The sequence below is a fragment of the Drosophila subobscura genome, chromosome E (genome assembly GCF_008121235.1).
Source record: "Drosophila subobscura isolate 14011-0131.10 chromosome E, UCBerk_Dsub_1.0, whole genome shotgun sequence".
Classification (NCBI taxonomy): Eukaryota; Metazoa; Arthropoda; class Insecta; order Diptera; family Drosophilidae; genus Drosophila; species Drosophila subobscura.
This window is the reverse complement of record NC_048531.1, coordinates 13,950,357-13,970,620: the sequence shown is the minus strand read 5'-3', so window position 1 is coordinate 13,970,620 and position 20,264 is coordinate 13,950,357. Positions and strand designations below refer to the sequence as shown.

The 20,264-nt window shown below is 47.2% G+C and overlaps 1 protein-coding gene and 1 long non-coding RNA gene across 5 annotated transcripts; one reads left to right on the top strand and one right to left on the bottom strand.

Moving 5' to 3' along the window:
- Nucleotides 1-1,588: 1,588 nt before the first annotated feature.
- On the bottom strand, nt 1,589-17,785 carry LOC117890453 (titin-like). Its single transcript, XM_034795290.1, has 8 exons — nt 17,550-17,785; nt 17,129-17,420; nt 16,382-16,866; nt 16,232-16,323; nt 15,563-15,775; nt 8,658-15,500; nt 7,178-7,682; nt 1,589-1,901 (listed from the first exon to the last, which is right to left on the bottom strand). The coding sequence occupies exons 1-8, from the start codon at nt 17,645-17,647 to the stop codon at nt 1,715-1,717; spliced, it is 8,715 nt and encodes a 2,904-aa protein (XP_034651181.1). The 5' UTR covers nt 17,648-17,785; the 3' UTR covers nt 1,589-1,714.
- Nucleotides 17,294-20,252, top strand: LOC117890470. Of its 4 annotated transcripts, none has more exons than XR_004648577.1 (4): nt 17,299-17,482; nt 18,515-18,803; nt 18,881-19,614; nt 19,679-20,252. It is a non-coding gene; the product is annotated as an uncharacterized LOC117890470 (long non-coding RNA). The 4 variants fall into 4 exon arrangements; XR_004648578.1 differs by having other exon boundaries at nt 17,301-17,482; nt 18,881-19,343; nt 19,403-19,696; XR_004648575.1 differs by having other exon boundaries at nt 17,294-17,482; nt 18,881-19,696.
- The last annotated feature ends 12 nt before the right edge of the window (nt 20,253-20,264 follow it).

The window sequence follows — 20,264 nt, the reverse complement described above, 5'->3', positions numbered from 1 at the left end:
AACCCCACCGATCTCTTCCGATCTAATCCTAATTCCCAATCGATTGTTATGCTCAAAACTATTTTACGAATTCTGTTTTGTTTCGCCGCAAAGTGTTCGTTCGCACAATCACACGATCACACACATGCAGCAACATTCAGTGCCAAAATGCATTTCTATTTAAATAATTATTCACTTGAATGAATGCAGACAGTAAATGCAGGCAGTAAATGCATATGTAAATTCAATTATATAAATGCAGCGAATTAAATGAGCTATTTAAAAAGGTTTCTATTTAAATGCCATGATAATGGGGCTGCCTCATTTACCTTCAAAACTGAACACATGCCATATTTGCGAACCGAAAGTGCGAAACGATTTGTTTGGTTAGTTAATGTGCGCATCCAATACACGCACACGTCCTACGATTAGTGACTCTTTTGTTATTACTAGTTGCACTGATAATTCTCTAACCCATTTACTCAGGAACTATGTAGCTGTCAGCAATCAGAGAATATGCATTAGTTATCACTGGATATTTCTTAGACGCAAAACCTACTATTTCGATAAATAAGAATAGGTAATATAATAGAATTAATACTTAATCAAGAGCCTTACGCATACTTGCTTCCTATATATTAGGTCTATTTTTATATACCTTACACATTAGGTGTACGTTGGATGCCAAGTCAAGATGCATAAATGCAAATAATTGAATAATTTGTCTTTAATTGAGTTTGAAATTCGGGCATTGGATCACTAGGTAGAATAGGTAGATCAGGGCACGATTGCCGCCACTTACCTCGAATGTTGCGTGTAAATATTGGCGGTGTGCCAAATTTGCTTGAAGGTGCTTCGTATATAGTCACAAGACAGCTCGTTTCGACTTCTCCATTTTGGTTGGACGCTATGCAGCGATAGATGCCAGAATCACTCAGTTCGGCCGATTTAATTTCAAGGCACGAGAGCCCGTCGTTCAATGTTTTCCTGTACTTGACCCCATTATCAATCGGAGTGTTCTGCTTGAACCACTCCACCCTCATCTCGTGTCCAGATAGTCCACAAGTCAGCTTAAGATCACTGCCCGATGCCGTGTTCCGATTGGTTAGCTGGATGTCTACGGTGGGCTTACGCTTAGCACTGCGCGATTCCTTTTTATCCTTGTACTCGGAATCCATTGATTTGAACGATCGCATACTAATGGCGTCGGTGGGTTGATCCACTCTTAGATTTCTCCCAACGTCGCGCTGTGATTTTCTCTCTTCAATAATATTGTCTTTGGGGATATTTTTGCTTTCTTCTACCTTTTCTTCAGATATCTTTTCAGCAGCAACCGAAGATTCCACTACCTTCTGGGACTTCTTTGCGGCATCCTTTTCAGCTTGCTTCTGCTGCTTCTCTTCCAGCTGCTTCTCCTCGAGTTCTTGTTGTGCCAGAGCCTTTGCTTTCTTGGCTTTAGCCTCGGAATCCTTGACCTCCGCCTTCTTGCTCTCTTCTGCAGCAAGCACAGATTCCTCGTCCTTCTGGGCCTTCTTTTCGGCATCCTGTTCAGCCTGTTTCTGTTTCTTCTCTTCCAGTTGTTTCTTCTCGAGTTCTAGCTTCTCCAGATCCTTGACCTCCGCCTTTTTGCTCTCTTCAGCAGCAAGCGCAGATTCCTCGGCCTTCTGGGCCTTCTTTTCGGCATCCTTTTCGGCCTGCTTCTGTTTCTTCTCTTCCAGTTGTTTCTTCTCGAGTTCTAGCTTCTCCAGATTCTTTGCTTTCTTGGCTTTAGCCTCGGATTCCTTGACCTCCGCCTTTTTGCTCTCTTCAGAAGCAAGCGCAGATTCCTCGGCCTTCTGGGTCTTCTTTTCGGCATCTTGTTCAGTCTGCTCCTGTTTTTTCGCTTCCAGTTGCTTCTCCACAAGTTCTTGCTGTTCCAGAGCCTTTGCTTTCTCGGCTTTAGCCTCGGAATCCTTGACCTCCGCCTTCTTGCTCTCTTCAGCAGCAAGCACAGATTCCTCGTCCTTCTGGGCTTTCTTTTCGGCATCCTGTTCAGCCTGCTTCTGTTTCTTCTCCTCGAGTTCTTGCTTCTCCAGAGCCTTTGCTTTCTTGGCTTTCGCCTCGGAATCCTTGACCTCCGCCTTCTTGCTCTCTTCAGCAGCAAGCGCAGATTCCTCGGCCTTCTGGGCCTTCTTTTCGGCATCCTGTTCAGCCTGCTTCTGTTTCTTCTCCTGCAGTTTCTTCTCCTCGAGTTCTTGCTTCTCCAGAGCCTTTGCTTTTTTGGCTTTAACCTCGGAATCCTTGACCTCCGCCTTCTTGCTCTCTTCAGCAGCAAGCGCAGATTCCTCGGCCTTCTGGGCCTTCTTTTCGGCATCCTGTTCAGCCTGCTTCTGTTTCTTCTCTTCCAGTTGTTTCTTCTCGAGTTCTAGCTTCTCCAGATCCTTTGCTTTCTTGGCTTTAGCCTCGGAATCCTTGACCTCCGCCTTCTTGCTCTCTTCAGCAGCAAGCGCAGATTCCTCGGCCTTTTGGGCCTTCTTTTCGGCATCCTGTTCAGCCTGCTTCTGTTTCTTCTCCTCCAGTTTCTTCTCCTCGAGTTCTTGCTTCTCCAGATCCTTTGCTTTCTTGGCTTTAGCCTCGGAATCCTTGACCTCCGCCTTCTTGCTCTCTTCAGCAGCAAGCGCAGATTCCTCGGCCTTCTGGGCCTTCTTTTCGGCATCCTGTTCAGCCTGCTTCTGTTTCTTCTCCTCAAGTTTCTTCTCCTCCAGTTTCTTCTCCTCGAGTTCTTGCTTCTCCAGAGCCTTTGCTTTCTTGGCTTTAGCCTCGGAATCCTTGACCTCCGCCTTCTTGCTCTCTTCAGCAGCAAGCACAGATTCCTCGTCCTCCTGGGCCTTCTTTTCGGCATCCTGTTCAGCCTGCTTCTGTTTCTTCTCTTCCAGTTGTTTCTTCTCGAGTTCTAGCTTCTCCAGATCCTTTGCTTTCTTGGCTTTAGCCTCGGAATCCTTGACCTCCGCCTTCTTGCTCTCTTCAGCAGCAAGCGCAGATTCCTCGGCCTTTTGGGCCTTCTTTTCGGCATCCTGTTCAGCCTGCTTCTGTTTCTTCTCTTCCAGTTGTTTCTTCTCGAGATCTATCTTCTCCAGATCCTTTGCTTTCTTGGCTTTAGCCTCGGAATCCTTGACCTCCGCCTTCTTTCTCTCTTCAGCAGCAAGCGCAGATTCCTCAGCCTTTTGGGCCTTCTTTTCGGCATCCTGTTCAGCCTGCTTCTGTTTCTTCTCTTCCAGTTGTTTCTTCTCGAGTTCTAGCTTCTCCAGATCCTTTGCTTTCTTGGCTTTAGCCTCGGAATCCTTGACCTCCGCCTTCTTTCTCTCTTCAGCAGCAAGCACAGATTCTTCGTCCTTCTGGGCCTTCTTTTCGGCATCCTTCTCAGCTTGCTTCTGTTTGTTCTCCTCAAGATGTTTCTCCTCGAGTTCTTGTTGTTCCAGAGCTCTTGCTTTCTTGGCTTTAGCTTCGGAGTCCTTGACATCTGCCTTCTTGCTTTCATCAACCTTTTCTTCTGATATCTTTTCAGAAGCAACTGCAGATTCCTCTGCCCTCTGGGCCTTCTTTTCAACATCCTTTTTAGCCGGTTTCTGTTTCTTCTCCTCCAGTTGTTTCACCTCAAGTTCTTCTTGTTCCAGAGCCTTTACCTTCTTGGCTTTAGCTTGGGGATCCTTGACATCAGCCTTCTGGCTTTCTTCAACCTTTTCTTCGGATATCTTTTCAGAGAGAACGTCGGGTACTTCAGTATTTTTGACATATTCCGCCTTTTCGTCGGATATCTGTTCAGTAAGAACTTCAACCTCAGAAATTTCCTCTACTTTTTTTTGTTGAGTTTGTTTGCCGATCAAGTCTTTCAGATCTTCACAAATGCTCAACAGTTTCTGCGTAACATTGTGAATTTTTCCATGGACAATTGCAGTATGAAGATCTCCTTGTTTCTTCTCAATATAGTCATACTCGCCGAGCAAAATCGACTTAATATCTTCAATCTTTGGCTTCAAGATTTCCGTCTTCTCGTCTAGTAGGTCGTCAAGTATGATGAAAATATCCATTAGATTCTGTTGCAAGCTGATCATCTTCTCGGATGACTTATCTAAATGTTGCGTAGACTGAATTTTCTCAGAAATCCGTTCAAGATTAACTAGCTTCGGCACCAATAGGGATGGTTTGGTGAACATGTTGCTCTCGTCGATGAGCTGAATTGAAGCTTTAGTCAAAATCACATTTGTCTTAATTTCCTTAAGATAGTTGTGAATTAATTGCTCAGCTGCATCGGGGCAGGTCTCTAGAAGGGCTTCGATTAATTCTTCCGCGAGTTGCTTATCATTTTCGGCATTTTCTTTCTTTCGGTCATAGGTATGAACGATGTGCTCTCGTAATTTAAATATGGACTTGGCTACCTTGTCCACATCACTGAGATTCTCGATAATGTCTTGGCTTTCTATCACAATTGCCTGCAATGCCTCGTTATTTGTGTTGAGAGCAAGGGCCTGGGAAAGATCCAAGAACTTCTCCTTCAATTTGTCTGCCTTTTGGGACTTCTTATCAGTTTCTATTTCAATCTGCTTTTGCTCTTTCTTATCCTGTTGTTTCTCCTCGAGTTCTTGCTTCTCTACAACCTTTTTCTCTTGAGGTTTGGATGCTCCGTCAGGTTTCTTGATTTCTTCCACGTTTTCTTCAGACACCTTCTCAGAAAGAAGTTCAAAGACTTCTGCTTTCTTGGCCTTCTCCATGTCCATCTCAGCTTGCTTCAGCTTCTTCTCCTCCAGTTGTTTCTCCTCAAGTTCTTGTTGTTCCAGAGCTCTTCCTTTCTTGGCTTTAGCTTCGGAGTCCTTGACATCTGCTTTCTGGCTTTCTTCAACCTTTTCTTCGGATATCTTTTCAGCAACAACCTCAGACTCTTCGGCCTTCTGGGACTTCTTTTCAGCATCCTTCTCAGCTTGCTTCTGTTTTTTCTCTTCCACTTGTTTCTCTTCGAGCTCTTGCTTCTCCAGAGCCTTTGCTTTCTTGGCTTTAGCCTCGGAATCCTTGACATCAGCCTCCTGGCTTTCTTCAACCTTTTCCACGTATATCTTTTGAGCAACAACCTCAGACTCTTCGGCCTTCTGGGACTTCTTTTCGGCATCCTTCTCAGCTTGCTTCTGTTTGCTCTCCTCCAGTTGTTTCTCCTCGAGTTCTTGTTGTTCCAGAGCTCTTGCTTTCTTGGCTTTAGCTTCGGAGTCCTTGACATCTGCCTTCTGGCTTTCTTCAACCTTTTCTTCAGATATTTTTTCAGCAGCAACCTGAGATTCTTCGGCCGTCTGGGACTTCTTTTCGGCATCCTTCTCAGGTTGCATGTGTTTGTTCTCCTCCAGTTGTTTTTCCTCAAGTTCGCGTTGTTCCAGAGCCTTTGCTTTCCTGGCTTTAGCTTCGGAGTCCTTGACATCAGCCTTCTTGCTTTCTTCAACCTTTTCTTCGGATATCTTTTCAGCAACAACCTCAGACTCTTCGGCCATCTGGGACTTCTTTTCGGCATCCTTCTCAGCTTGCTTCTGTTTGTTATCCTCAAATTGTTTCTCTTCGAGTTCTTGCTTCTCCAGAGCCTTTGCTTTCTTCGCTTTAGCTTCGGAATCCTTGACATCAGCCTTCTGGCTTTCTTCAACCTTTTCTTCGGATATCTTTTCAGCAACAACCTCAGACTCTTCGGCCTTCTGGGACTTCTTTTCAGCATCCTTCTCAGCTTGCTTCTGTTTTTTCTCTTCCACTTGTTTCTCTTCGAGCTCTTGCTTCTCCAGAGCCTTTGCTTTCTTGGCTTTAGCCTCGAAATCCTTGACATCAGCCTTCTGGCTTTCTTCAACCTTTTCCACGTATATCTTTTGAGCAACAACCTCAGACTCTTCGGCCTTCTGGGACTTCTTTTCGGTATCCTTCTCAGCTTGCTTCTGTTTGCTCTCCTCCAGTTGTTTCTCCTCGAGTTCTTGTTGTTCCAGAGCTCTTGCTTTCTTGGCTTTAGCTTCGGAGTCCTTGACATCTGCCTTCTGGCTTTCTTCAACCTTTTCTTCAGATATTTTTTCAGCAGCAACCTGAGATTCTTCGGCCGTCTGGGACTTCTTTTCGGCATCCTTCTCAGGTTGCATGTGTTTGTTCTCCTCCAGTTGTTTTTCCTCAAGTTCGCGTTGTTCCAGAGCCTTTGCTTTCCTGGCTTTAGCTTCGGAGTCCTTGACATCAGCCTTCTTGCTTTCTTCAACCTTTTCTTCGGATATCTTTTCAGCAACAACCTCAGACTCTTCGGCCATCTGGGACTTCTTTTCGGCATCCTTTTCAGCTTGCTTCTGTTTGTTATCCTCAAATTGTTTCTCTTCCAGTTCTTGCTTCTCCGGAATCCTTGAGCCTTTGCTTTCTTTTCTTCGGATATCTTTAGCAACAACCTCAGACTCTTCCGCCTTCTGGGATTCTTGACATCAGCCTTCTGGCTTTCTTCAACCTTTTCTTCTGATATCTTTTCAGAAACAACCTCAGACTCTTCGGCCATCTCGGACTTCTTTTCGGCATCCTCCTCAGCTTGCTTCTGTTTGCTGTCCTCCAGTTTTTTCTCCTCGAGTTCTTGTTGTTCCAAAGCTCTTGCTTTCTTGGCTTTAGCTTCGGAGTCCTTCAAATCTGCCTTCTGGCTTTCTTCAACCTTTTCTTCTGATATCTTTTCAGCCACGACCTCAGACTCTTCGGCCATCTGGGACTTCTTTTCGGCATCATCCTCAGCTTGCTTCTGTTTGCTCTCCTCCAGTTGTTTCTCCTCGAGTTCTTGTTGTTCCAGAGCTCTAGCTTTCTTGGCTTTAGCCTCGGAATCCTTGACATCAGCCTTCTGGCTTTCTTCAACCTTTTCTTCAGATATTTTTTCAGCAGCAACCTGAGATTCTTCGGCCGTCTGCGACTTCTTTTCGGCATCCTTCTCAGCTTGCATGTGTTTGTTCTCCTCCAGTTGTTTTTCCTCAAGTTCGCGTTGTTCCAGAGCCTTTGCTTTCCTGGCTTTAGCTTCGGAGTCCTTGACATCAGCCTTCTTGCTTTCTTCAACCTTTTCTTCGGATATCTTTTCAGCAACAACCTCAGACTCTTCGGCCATCTGGGACTTCTTTTCGGCATCCTTCTCAGCTTGCTTCTGTTTGTTATCCTCAAATTGTTTCTCTTCGAGTTCTTGCTTCTTTAGAGCCTTTGCTTTCTTGGCTTTATCTTCGGAATCCTTGACATCAGCCTTCTGGCTTTCTTCAACCTTTTCTTCGGATATCTTTTCAGCAACAACCTCAGACTCTTCCGCCTTCTGGGACTTCTTTTCGGCATCCTTCTCAGCTTGCATGTGTTTGCTCTCCTCCAGTTTTTTCTCCTCGAGTTCTTGTTGTTCCAGAGCTCTTGCTTTCTTGGCTTTAGCTTCGGAGTCCTTGACATCTGCCTTCTGGCTTTCTTCAACCTTTTCTTCTGATATCTTTTCAGCAACAACCTCAGACTTTTCGGCCATCTGGGACTTCTTTTCGGCATCCTCCTCAGCTTGCTTCTGTTTGCTCTCCTCCAGTTGTTTCTCCTCGAGTTCTTGTTGTTCCAGAGCTCTTGCTTTCTTGGCTTTAGCTTCGGAGTCCTTGACATCTGCCTTCTGGCTTTCTTCAACCTTTTCTTCTGATATCTTTTCAGCAACAACCTCAGACTCTTCGGCCTTCTGGGACCTCTTTTCAGCATCCTTCTCAGCTTGCTTCTGTTTTTTCTCTTCCACTTGTTTCTCCTCGAGTTCTTGTTGCTCCAGAGCTCTTGCTTTTTTGGCTTTAGCCTCGGAATCCTTGACATCAGCCTTCTGGCTTTCTTCAACCTTTTCCACGTATATCTTTTGAGCAACAACCTGAGACTCTTCGGCCATCTGGGACTTCTTTTCGGCATCCTTTTCAGCTTGCTTCTGTTTGTTATCCTCATATTGTTTCTCTTCGAGTTCTTGCTTCTCCAGAGCCTTTGCTTTCTTCGCTTTAGCTTCGGAATCCTTGACATCAGCCTTCTGGCTTTCTTCAATCTTTTCTTCTGATATCTTTTCAGAAACAACCTCAGACTCTTCGGCCATCTCGGACTTCTTTTCGGCATCCTCCTCAGCTTGCTTCTGTTTTTTCTCTTCCACTTGTTTCTCCTCGAGTTCTTGTTGTTCCAGAGCTCTTGCTTTCTTGGCTTTAGCTTCGGAGTCCTTGACATCTGCCTTCTGGCTTTCTTCAACCTTTTCTTCGGATATATTTTGAGCAACAACCTGAGACTCTTCGGCCATCTGGGACTTCTTTTCGGCATCCTTTTCAGCTTGCTTCTGTTTGTTATCCTCAAATTGTTTCTCTTCGAGTTCTTGCTTCTTTAGAGCCTTTGCTTTCTTGGCTTTATCTTCGGAATCCTTGACATCAGCCTTCTGACTTTCTTCAACCTTTTCTTCTGATATCTTTTCAGCAACAACCTCAGATTCTTCGGCTTTCAGGGATTTCTTTTCAGCATCCTTCTCAGCTTGCTTCTGTATGTTCTCCTCCAGTTGTTTTTCCTCAAGTTCTTGCTTCTCCAGAGCCTTTGCTTTCTTTGCTTTAACATCGGAGTCCTTGACATCTGCCTTCTGGCTTTCTTCAACCTTTTCCTCTGAAATCTTTTCAGCAACAACCTCAGAATCTTCAGCCTTATGGGACATCTTTTCAGCATCCTTCTCAGCTTGCTTCTGTTTGTTCTCCTCCAGTTGTTTCTCCTGAAGTTCTTGTTGTTCCAGAGCCTTTGCTTTTGTTGCTTTAGCCTCGGAATCCTTGACATCAGCCTTCTGGCTTTCTTCAACCTTTTGTTCAGATATCTTTTCAGCAGCAACTGCAGATTCCTCTGCCTTCTGGGCCTCCTTTTCGGCATCCTTTTCAGCTCGTTTCTGTTTCCGCTCATCCAGTTTTTTCTCCTTAAGTTCTTGTTGTTTTCAGCCGTTGCTATCTTGGCTTTATCTTGGCTATCCTTTTCTTCGGATATCTGTTCAGTAAGAACTTCAACCTCAGAAATTTCCTCTACTTTTTTTTGTTGAGTTTGTTTGCCGATCAATTCTTTCAGATCTTCACAAATGCTCAACAGTTTCTGCGTAACATTGTGAATTTTTCCATGGACAATTGCAGTATGAAGATATCCTTGTTTCTTCTCAATATAGTCATACTCGCCGAGCAAAATCGACTTAATATCTTCAATCTTTGGCTTCAAGATTTCCGTCTTCTCGTCTAGTAGGTCGTCAAGTATGATGAAAATATCCATTAGATTCTGTTGCAAGCTGATCATCTTCTCGGATGACTTATCTAAATGTTGCGTAGACTGAATTTTCTCAGAAATCCGTTCAAGATTAACTAGCTTCGGCACCAATAGGGATGGTTTGGTGAACATGTTGCTCTCGTCGATGAGCTGAATTGAAGCTTTAGTCAAAATCACATTTGTCTTAATTTCCTTAAGATAGTTGTGAATTAATTGCTCAGCTGCATCGGGGCAGGCCTCTAGAAGGGCTTCGATTAATTCTTCCGCGAGTTGCTTATCATTTTCGGCATTTTCTTTCTTTCCGTCATAGGTATGAACGATGTGCTCTCTTAATTTAAATATGGACTTGGCTACCTTGTCCACATCACTGAGATTCTCGATAATATCTTGGCTTTCTATCACAATTGCCTGCAATGCCTCGTTATTTGTGTTGAGAGCAAGGGCCTGGGTAAGATCCAAGAACTTCTCCTTCAATTTGACTGCCGGACCGCTGTCAGCATCCTCCTCAGTCTGAGCATCTTTCTTAGTTTCTTCTTGTTGGTCCTCAGTCATCACGCTTTCTTTGACCTTGTCTATGGTGTCAGTAACTTCAGATATGCCCACTTTTTTGGAATCTTTTTCTACATCCTTCTCAGCTGGCTGAATGGGTTGGTCGAGAACCTTTGCTTTCTTAGCTTCGGGTTCAGTGTCTTCTCGAAGGTTCTCTTTCTCTTCGTTCAGGTCTGATTCCTGGGCCGATTCGGACTCTGTTTGGAGTCCAGCAAGAGAAACATTCAGTTCCGTTAGCTTCTCCTTCAGATTATTCAGTTGCAGCTGCACTGTTTCTATGAGAGTGAATTGCTGTGCGGTTATCTGCGTTAGTTGAGGCTGAGAAAGGATTTCTTTCTCAATTTGAATGAGTGTTGCTTCCAACTGAGCAATATCCTCCGTGTTTTCGTCGAGAAGCAGGATGCTTTGGGGTTTGTTGGCCTGCAGTCCCTCCTCGATTTCTGTTAGGAAGGCTTTACCTGACGATACGTTTTCGATGATCATGCCAATGTCAATGGGCACAGTCTGTTCGAATGGAATCAGAGAAAGGGCCTTTAGGTCTCCAGTAATGGAATCAATTTCCTGAAGCAATTCGATAATGCGAATCGAACTCTCGCTGTTCTCAATGAAATCAAAGACGGTCACTAGGCTGCTCTGGGTTTTGAGCAGGCCACCCAATAGCTCATTGCTGGCCCCCTCGCTAACCTCATTGAGACTTCTAAATGCAGTCATCAGACTAGTCTGAAGCTGAACCACTACCGCAGATGACTTTTCAACATCAACGTTAGGTTGAACGGCCACAGTTTCTATGGACTGCAGAAGGTTCCCAATAGGTGCATTCAGGGAGATGAGTTCCACTGCTTCTGCACTCTGGCAATGGGCCACGAAGTTCTTGAAGACTTGCTCAATTTTGCCAAACATTTCCTCGGCCAATTGTGTCTCCAATACTGGCAAGGAGAGTAGTATGTCCTCGAAAGCACTCTCCACATTCTCCAAAGAGTCAACCAGTCCCGATTCATAGGTATGCACTAGACACTCCTTCAATTTGAACATGGTGCGTGCAATTTTCGCCTGAGCCAAGACAGTTTCCTGCTGATCGGTGCCCGACACAAGGGAGGCTTGAATGCTTTCCAGATCGGACTTTAGCTGCTCCATTATTTCACCCACTTGCTGGAGTTCTTCGCTGGCATCGGTCTGCGTGACCACCAGGCAGGCTTCGAGCTGCTTGATGCCACTCGCCACACCTTGCTGTATATCGAACACCTCTACCGTTGGCTCTGCTTCTACTACAGCTACCTCTTGGATGTTATCCGAAACGGTGTGCTTGTGTCCACTGGTCTTAAGGTCCGAAATATCTTCCTGCGTGGATATATCCATGGCCTGCTCCAGCACGTGGGTATCGAGCTGTTCACAGTATTCCCTTACATCACGCAGTGGTGTGGCCAATGTCTGAAGCTTCGATAGTTCCAGATCACTGATATTCTCGACCCCACTGTGGGCAATACACTCCTCCACATGCAGGACACAGCGCTCCAGGCTGCAAAGGGCCTCGGCAAAAGTGCCTTGATGACTGGAATCTGACAAAGAATAAGCAGCCTCCACGAGGTTTGTCTCCTGCACCAGAGCGATGCTGTTCTGCAGTTCCTGCATCTTAATTATGGCTGAATGGACCTGTTGGCCAACATTGCCGGCTAGAGAAGTCACATCAACGTCTTCACAATGGGATAGAACTGAGGCTATTCCATGGTTTAGGTCCGCGAGCAAGGCTCCAACGTCTGTCAAGGGCTTTTCGGCGCTAATGAGCTCTGCTTCGGGCTCCGTGGGCAATGACTCTGCAATCGATTTTAGCACTGAGACATCGTCTAATGTTTCCGATAAATCTTCCACAGATGCCCTCAAGGGGTGTACCTTTTCGAGCACGTGAATCAGACTTGACAGCGGACCGGCTATGCTGAGTTTTTCCTCCGTGCTCTGCTGCTGTTGGCCAACGATTTCGCTAAACTGATGAAGGGCATTCTGGAAGTCTCCTTCCGACTGAGCTGCTGGATTATCAAGTGCCCTGGCCAAATCGGCAAAGCTTTTGCCACACTCGTACAGGACTCTGGATGTGTTGGCTTCGTTCACGTCGAGCGTTGTCTCTGCCTCGCTGAAGGTGGCCAGCCCCTTGGCAATCTGAAGGATCCGCAAAAGTGACACTTGAGCTTCGTTTGCGGATGACTTGACAGTTTCCGTGGCTTTGGGGCTTTCGCTCATTTTATTTAATGCCACCTGCAGAGTTTCAAGATTTTCGATGGTCTCATCCAGGGAGACTTTTGTCTCGAGCACCTTCCGTAGCGCGCTAAACGATTTGTCCTGCTGCTGCTGCGAGGCCTGCTGTTCATCCAGCTGAATCTCCTGCTGAAGAATCTTAAACTCGTGCTCTTCAATGTCAATGACTGCGTTGCGAATGATGCTTCTGATATTGTCGAGCGACTGCAGGGCCTGTTGATCAGGCTCCCGGGCTGTAAGAAGCAGGCCATGGCCTTTCTGGGTGTTATCTTGCAACATGCTCAGCGGTTCAATTAGATCTGCCAGCGAGCCGGAAATAGTCTTGACCTCTGTCTGGCGAATGCAGTAGTTGAGTTCATCCACCGGACGCTTGAGTCTGTCGAGCAGCTCCACGTGATGTCCGGTTATCTCTCTGTCCAGAATGGTGCCAATCAATGCCGATAGCTCATCCTTCAGATTAAGCAAGCGAATTTTCACATTTGCCGAGAGTCTGGGCGAAATCCTCTCGATGTTCGTCTCAAAATGCAAGACTGCCTGTGCAAAGGACTGCAGTAGCTTCTGCGTATCGGCGACATCCAGTGCGGGCTCGGGTCGGAGCTCCTGCTCTGCCGCATCAGCCATCACGGTCTGGCCACTTTCCAGATCTTGCCCCAGCTGTGCCAGGCCATTTTGAATCTCTTGCAGGGGCGGCACCATCGATTCCACGGTGCTTACCGTCAGCATGCCTCCCTCCACGCTGTCCGATTTCTCGTTGAGTATCACCTCGAGTCCCTTGTTGAGCTCGAACAGTGGCGGCGTCACAATGTCAAGGATGGCCATATTGATCTTCTGCTCCATCGATTCGGTTCCTGCCAGTGATTCGGTCTTGTCTTCTATGGACTGCAGGGTGCTCTGCAGCTGCTTGATGGGCTCCACAATGCTTTCGAGCACTTTCTGGTGCACTTTCTTGTAGATTTGCTCCTCTGACTCCTCCAGCGACAGCTCCAGCTCCACACGTTCCAGTGCCTCCTGTATCCTGGCCACTGGCTGGCAAATCTCCTTTAGGGCGCTCGCTTCGCTGGGCAAATTGGCCTCCGATATGGTGGCAAAGGATACAGAGTCGGGCACATCCTGCATTTTCTCCACGGCTTCGGTGAAATGCTTAGCTGCCTCCAGTTCCTGTGCCTCCTGCAGCAGTGCCTGTGATCTGATGGTGCCCTGTGTGATGTCCAGTCCCTGCTGTATGTCATCGGCGGTGAGTTCTATCTGTGCCCTCAGGCACTCTGACTCGAACCGCCTGCTGACGATTTTCAACTCCTCGAGGGCCCGCTTCATTTGATCGGCCACACTGTCAATGATGCAGACACTGGTGCGCTGAATAAGCGTTGCCCCAGTCTCATCGATCTCCACACACTTCTCAATGACCTGCAGGCCCATGTGGAGTTTGCGTATGTCCTCGTCCATGGACTGTATGAGGCCATCGATCTGCGTCTCGCCAGAGTATACGCGTAGCTTCGATTCAATTTGTTTGATCGGATCAATAATGTTGCGGATAATGGCAATGCTCTGATCTGCTGCAGCCGCTGTCATCATCATGGTGGACTGCTCAACCACCTCGTTCTCCACTACCGTCAGATGCTTCTCGATTACCTTGAGCAGCTTGGCCAGTGGCACGAGGCCCATAAGATTTCGATTGATTTCACTCTCGTCGGTGACTGCTTTTGGGTGCGATTTTGGAGTCATCAAAAGACCATCACCCACTGCACCGGAGATGTCCTGCAGGCGGGCCTCATCCTCGTTGGTCTTGGAAGAATCACTGTCGGCTGATGGCTTCTTGGACTTTTTCCTCTTTGGCACCGACAATGACTCTGGATCCTGCTCCGGACTGGCCTTAGAGACTGAGGTGGTGGCCACCTTCTGCGATGTGGACATTTGCGCACTGGCAAAGGTCTGCAGATCCGATGTCTCCTCCTCTCCTTCCTGGCTGCCCGAAGCCGAGGCCTTCGACAGGCTGAAGAACTCGTCTGTCTCCGTGGGTCGTGACTTTTTCCGCTTCCTAATGGGCGCCGATAGCGATAGTTCCTCCTCCATTCTCTCAAAGGACTGCTGCACATATTGCTGCGTCTCCTTCTCCAGCTTGCCCTCCCTTCCGGACGAGCCGTGCACTGTAATCTCTGTTATCGATATGTCATCCATATCCGCCTCGGTGCGTAGATCCTCCTCGTGGCTAAAGTACTCGGGCGCTATGTCAATGACAACAGCTTCCATTAGCAGCTTGCCCGACTGTGAAGTCTCTTTGACAAAGCGCAACGGTGGCAGCTCAACGATATTGTGCTCCGTCACATGCTCGGATATTTGATCTGCATACATTTCCACAATCTTGAGGGCCTCCTCCTCGGTAAGGTCGGGCGTTTCGTAGAGCGAAACGGATACCTCTTTGCCATCGAAGGAGAATGAAACATCGCCCTTCTCGTCAATGGTTATGTCGCCAACGGGCGTCTCATACATCTGGGATGTGCGCTCCTCTTGAATTGTGGAGAGCGAGTAGTTTCGCTGCAATTCGTTTTCGTGCAGCGGCGATTCACTCTTCTGGCTCTGGGTCTTGCCCTGACCCCTTTGGGCATCCTCAAAGCCCAGCAGTGAAGCAGAGCTGGCGACGATACCCATGCAGTTCCTGGCCTCGCATGTGTACGTCCCCAGGCAGCAAGTGCCATCCTGGCCAGAGATGATTCGATGTATATCGCCTGGTTTCAGTTCCACCCCATCCTTGTACCACTTGAGCACGGGTTGGGGCACGCCAATGACCTTGCACTCGAGATTCACGGCTCCCTCCTCGGTGAGCACCGCTCTCAGACACTCGAGGAAGCGCGGCTTCTTGTAGTGCCGCGGTATCTGCAGTTTCAGGAAGCACGAGGTGATGCTGGTGCCAAAATCATTGACGGCAACACATTTCCATTCGGCCTGGTCCACAAACTCGACTGCCTTGATGTCCAGCAGCCAGCAGTCGTCGCTCTCCCCGCGATAGTGATTGTATCTGTCGTTCGGATCGATGGGCAGCTCATCCCGGAACCAGGACAGTATGGGATCCGGTGTCGCCTTCACCACCACCTTGAACTGGAAGGGTTCGTTGATTTTGGCATCGGTGCTCTTCAGGCCCGTGAGAAACTTGGGTGCCTGGTTCTGTTGCGTGAACACCATGCGCTCCTCGTCGGTAAGCTGATTCTGTATGTCCTCTACGGTGAGTACAGCCGTACTGCTTGTCTCTCCCATGCAGTTGCGGGCAATGCAGCAATAGGTGCCCAATGAATTGGTTCCCGTCAGCTGGTACACATCGCCGGGCTTCAGTTCGTGGCCATCCTTGAACCATTTGAGCACTGGCGTTGGGAAACCCACCACTTTGCACTCGAAGGAGACGAGTCCCTCTTCGGTAAGAACGGCGCGTAGACTCTCCATAAACCGCGGCTTGCGATAATTTCTGGGAACTGTAAATAAATAAATTTTAATCAATTCCGTAGAGTGTAATCTTTCGTTTATCTTCACTCACTGTCCATGTTAACCGAACAAGTGGAGATGCCAACACAGCCTTCAAAGCTGGTGACCACACATTTCCATTCCCCGGCATCGCAAGATTCCGATGGCTTTATCTCGATCATGTAAACGCCCAGCCCATCCTCAATCAGTTTATATCGTTCGGCGGTCTCCACACGTCCATCGGTGTTGTACCAACTGACGCTCTTGGGCCAGGGCGGCACCACCACTAAAAAGAAAACAATGTGAAAGAATTTACTAATAGATACGATACGATAATACGGTGAGAGCGGAAGGCGAGAGCTTTGTTCGCGTCTATCTCTCACTGCCTCCGCAGCAAAGTGTTTGTTTCCTTCTCTCGGGGCGGCAGGCAGCAAAGCAATTATCGGTTTTGTTTTGGTCGCCACACTCGCCACGCTGCGATGCTGTTGACCTGCCTCAACATCTGAGGCATTCCAACCATTTAATCGAGTTCAAGTTTCTAGAGCACGATCGCCGTGGTCTAAAAACAAACAAGCGCCGGCGAGAATTTAACTATATTCGCAAGAGCAAGATATACGAATGTGATGCCGATTGCGAACCACAAGTGTCCGAGTGCTCGAGAGAAAGATAAACAAATATGCTTTGGCACGGGGCCAACACGGGAGATCAGCCACGAAGCGAACGACGTATGCGTAGTGCTCACCTTGACAGCCGAGAATGATTGTCTCGCCGATGTGGATGCTCATGTCCCTCAGTTCGTTTGTGAATATCGGAGGCGGCGCATTGCTCGATACGCTGCAGAAAGAGAAGCAAAGAATCAGCACTGAAGAGTGACAAGAGAGACACAACTCACTTGTCCGCTGGCTTGAGAGAACCCTCCCGACTGCCGCGTCCCACCACATGAACCTTGGAGCTGGAATAGTTGACGCCCATGCAATTCCTCGCCTCGCAGGTGTACGTTCCAAGCGATGTGGGATCATCCGCATTGGCGGTCAGTGCAAAGATATCGCCAGCCTTGATCTCCTTAGAGTCCTTGAACCACCGCAAATGCGGCGTGGGCACCCCCACCACCTTGCACTCCAGCGAAACAGTTCCTTGCTCAGTCAGCACGGCTCGCAGCTCTTCCACAAACTCGGGCGTCTTGTACGCCTTGGGAACCAGCACATTTACAGTGCCCAGACACGAGTTGCGCCCGCCAAAATTTTCCGCCATCAGCATCCACTGCCCGCCATCATCCAGTGTCACGGGGCTCACTTCCAGGTAGTGGAACGTGCCCTCGTTGATCTCTGTGATGCGATCATTCTCACACACTCTCCTGTCGTTTCTATACCATGTTAGCTGCAGGTTCAAATAGTTTTTTAGTGGTTTGCAATTTAAATAGGAAGCGTGCACGACATGACCCCTTTGTGAAAATCTGTGTTGCAAAAGTTTACATGGTTTTTAAGTGGCTTGAAAATGAAATAGGAAAGCGTGCACGACATGACTTCTTTGCGAAAAACTGTGTTGCAAAATGTAGGAAAGGGGAGAATCGATAACTGCACAACTCTACACGGCAACCATTTTCTTTGTTTTTGTTTTGTTCTGGGTTCTTTCTGCGTACCTTTAGATCTGTTGAGCTGCGTATTTCGGTGAGGAGGCGAGTTCGTGTGCCCACTTTGACGGAGAGATCGACCAGGCGCCGCAGGAACACAGGCGGATCGTCTCCGGTCGATCTGTCCTCGACAATGAGTTCGACGTGCCTGCGCACCACATCGTTGCTTTTCGTTCGTGCGAACAGCGTGTAATGTCCTGCATCCTCCCGCTGCACATGCTCCACGGCGAGCTGAACGGCATTGCTGGTTTGTGTTATCCGAAAGCGATCGGAGTTCTCAATGGGTATCTCACCCCGGCTCCTGAAAGTGAAAGTTTAATATGTGCCACACCACACCAAGCAGCGGCCAGGCCATGATTCAGTGTGAGTAAGCGTAAACAGCAGAGAGTAGGGAGAAACGGTAAATCTAAATGGCTGAAGGAGGATTCACCTTTTCCTGTAGACGGACGAGGCCGAGGACAGCGTGCCGTTGAGCTGTTTATGTTCGTTGCACTGACACGTACAGCATTTGGAACATCCGTTGCCCATGGCGTTTGACTGACCTTTATGGCCTAATTTATGTTCAAATAATTACCGCCAGCTATTCGCTTTTGATTGATTGATTTCGTCTAATTTTAAGACTTGAAAGAATGCCTTAAATACTCTTGCAGTTCCCGCTCGTAACCGCGACAGCTGTCTGATCAGATGATGAGATTTAAAATTGAGACTGAGCGATCAATCCTGATTGATTATTCCATCTAGAATAGATGACTTAATTCTTTAAATGTTCAAATCTCTTTCCATCGATCTGTATCACCCCCAATAGTATTATACACGTGCCCGCGTATCTATTGGTTTGGATGGGTAAACGTCATTTGTTTATTTTGGCAGAATTATTGCCCAATAAAACAGAACCTCATAAAACAAAACAATGGAAGTGAAAGATGACTAAAATATCTTTGAACCGAAACAAGAATGTTTATAAATAAATGCTCGAACCTGCGGCGGTGAGTGTATTAATTGTATTTATTTCTTTCGCATTTCCCACCGCTCAGACTCGGACCGCAATAATTTAAACGTTAGCTAGACGGCAAACAGCGAAACAAAAGCGTCGGGTCGGTGCGGCTTTGTGCCAAACTTATTTCGGGATGCGTATTTCATGTTGAACGCTAATAACTTGTTGTTTCGCTGTCGTTTCTCTGAGGTTTGTGTGTGTTTTCGCTGTTTGTTTTTCATGCACAAAATCACCGAGATCGAGAATTTTCATTCAAATTGTTTCTTGTTTCTTTTGTGTGTGTTTCTATCTGTTTTGGGGGGCCCAGCACACCCCTAGACTACATTTATTTATTTATTTATGCTCTCGCGGATATTGCTAAACATCTGACCGACTCTCTCTTTCTCTCTTTGTTTTCACAGCCAAGTCAATTATGTAATTTTCAATTTCGTTTGAAAAACTTATTTCAACACTTTTAGGGCATAAAATTGAAACGTTTTGACGCACGCCACACTAGAATTCACCGAATTCCGTTCAATGCCCGAGACAATTTCACTGGCGCAACCCGAAAAATCACGGACGATGGCGGCGACGGGAGAGGAGAGGCAATGCGACGCGTCGCGGGCCGATGCGATTTGTTAATGCAGCTATATTTAGACGATCGTTATAGTATTCTGGCCGGACACACGCAGAATATGGGACAGGTACCAGGTACTGTTCCCCCAATTGCTTCTGGGCACTGTCTCCTGTCAAAGGAACTCTCACTAATTTGATTGATTTCGTTGTAGATGTGATTTATTAAGCATACGCCACGTTTACCCCCAGATATACGCACTACTCAACGTATACGTTCGATCTCTTTGTGTGGATATATATATAGAACTTTCGTTTGGCCGAACAGGAATGCTGATGCTGCGGATAGCCGGATGGGCAACGGATATGTTAGTGCGCCGATCGTCAAAGTGGAACTGTCCGCTCATTTCGGTGGGCCAGAGGCACGCCATACCCCATAGACCCCTAGAGCACGTTGAGCAATGGCACCGTAGGAGAGGCACAGCACTAGCGCTCGTGGCGCAGTCGCCGGTGGAACGCTGCTCACTCTCTGTATCTCTCTCTGGGTCTCTGCTCAATAGAGCGTTTGAAGGAGAAATCATATGTTAATGCGCACAATGCTGGCATTATGCAGACCAGGCACACACTAGGACGGGATACGGGCAAGGTCTGAGTGAATCACCAACGGCAAGTGCACAGGTAGACAAGCAGAACAGGCAGATTTATAAGTGGATATGACTTACCATTCGAATTTGAAGGGCAACAATTCGGACTCCTCATCCTCATCGCAATCGATTTTCACAAAGAATGTTGCCCGCTCGTTGGGTATGCAGCGGATCAAAGAGCTGGAATTATCGCTGAACGTGATGCGGGGTGGTGGTCTGCCCTGGACCACAGCTTGTTCCTGGCCAGGAGGTTCTATCAAGGAGAATGGAGAACATCATTTATGCGCGCCAGGCATGACTAATCGGTGTGTATGTTGCGGTGTCTCAGGAAGTTTCACAAAACATAAATTATTAACTAAATATTTGCAGAAATGTCAAAGATTCCCCTCCCAAAGAGCAGAACATAAATTGTCTGCCGGCAACAAGGCAGGCGCGACACTGTCCAGATACGACTGGGAGATACCCTAAAACGTGAAACTTTTCCTTGGAACTCTGCGGTAACATAGGCATCTATGAAGTTCCCTGTCTAAGCTCGGTAAATCTGTGGTTGTCACCTTTTAATGTATTCCATATTGACCGCTATACCCTCGGAATACATCGAGTATTCAGAATTGGCACTAAAAATAGTTTCAAATATTATTCATACACGCAAGACAAGAACTATTCTCGAGCATGTCGAATCTTTCCTTTCCTTTCCTTTCCGCCTGAGGAAGCATAATCAAATGTGATTCCTAAATACCATTGAAATATTAAGGAACATCTCGATCTTGGCTACGAATGACACTCGGCCAGAATGGACAGCAGCCGCAGCCGCAGCAGCAGCGCATTTTCCAACGTACAATTATGAAAATTTCTCATACACATTTCACAATTACGTAACTCGCGCACTGGGGCCGCTACCAGAAGACTAGCAGACACGGATACTACGGACAAAGGCGGAGCGGAGCCCGTGGCA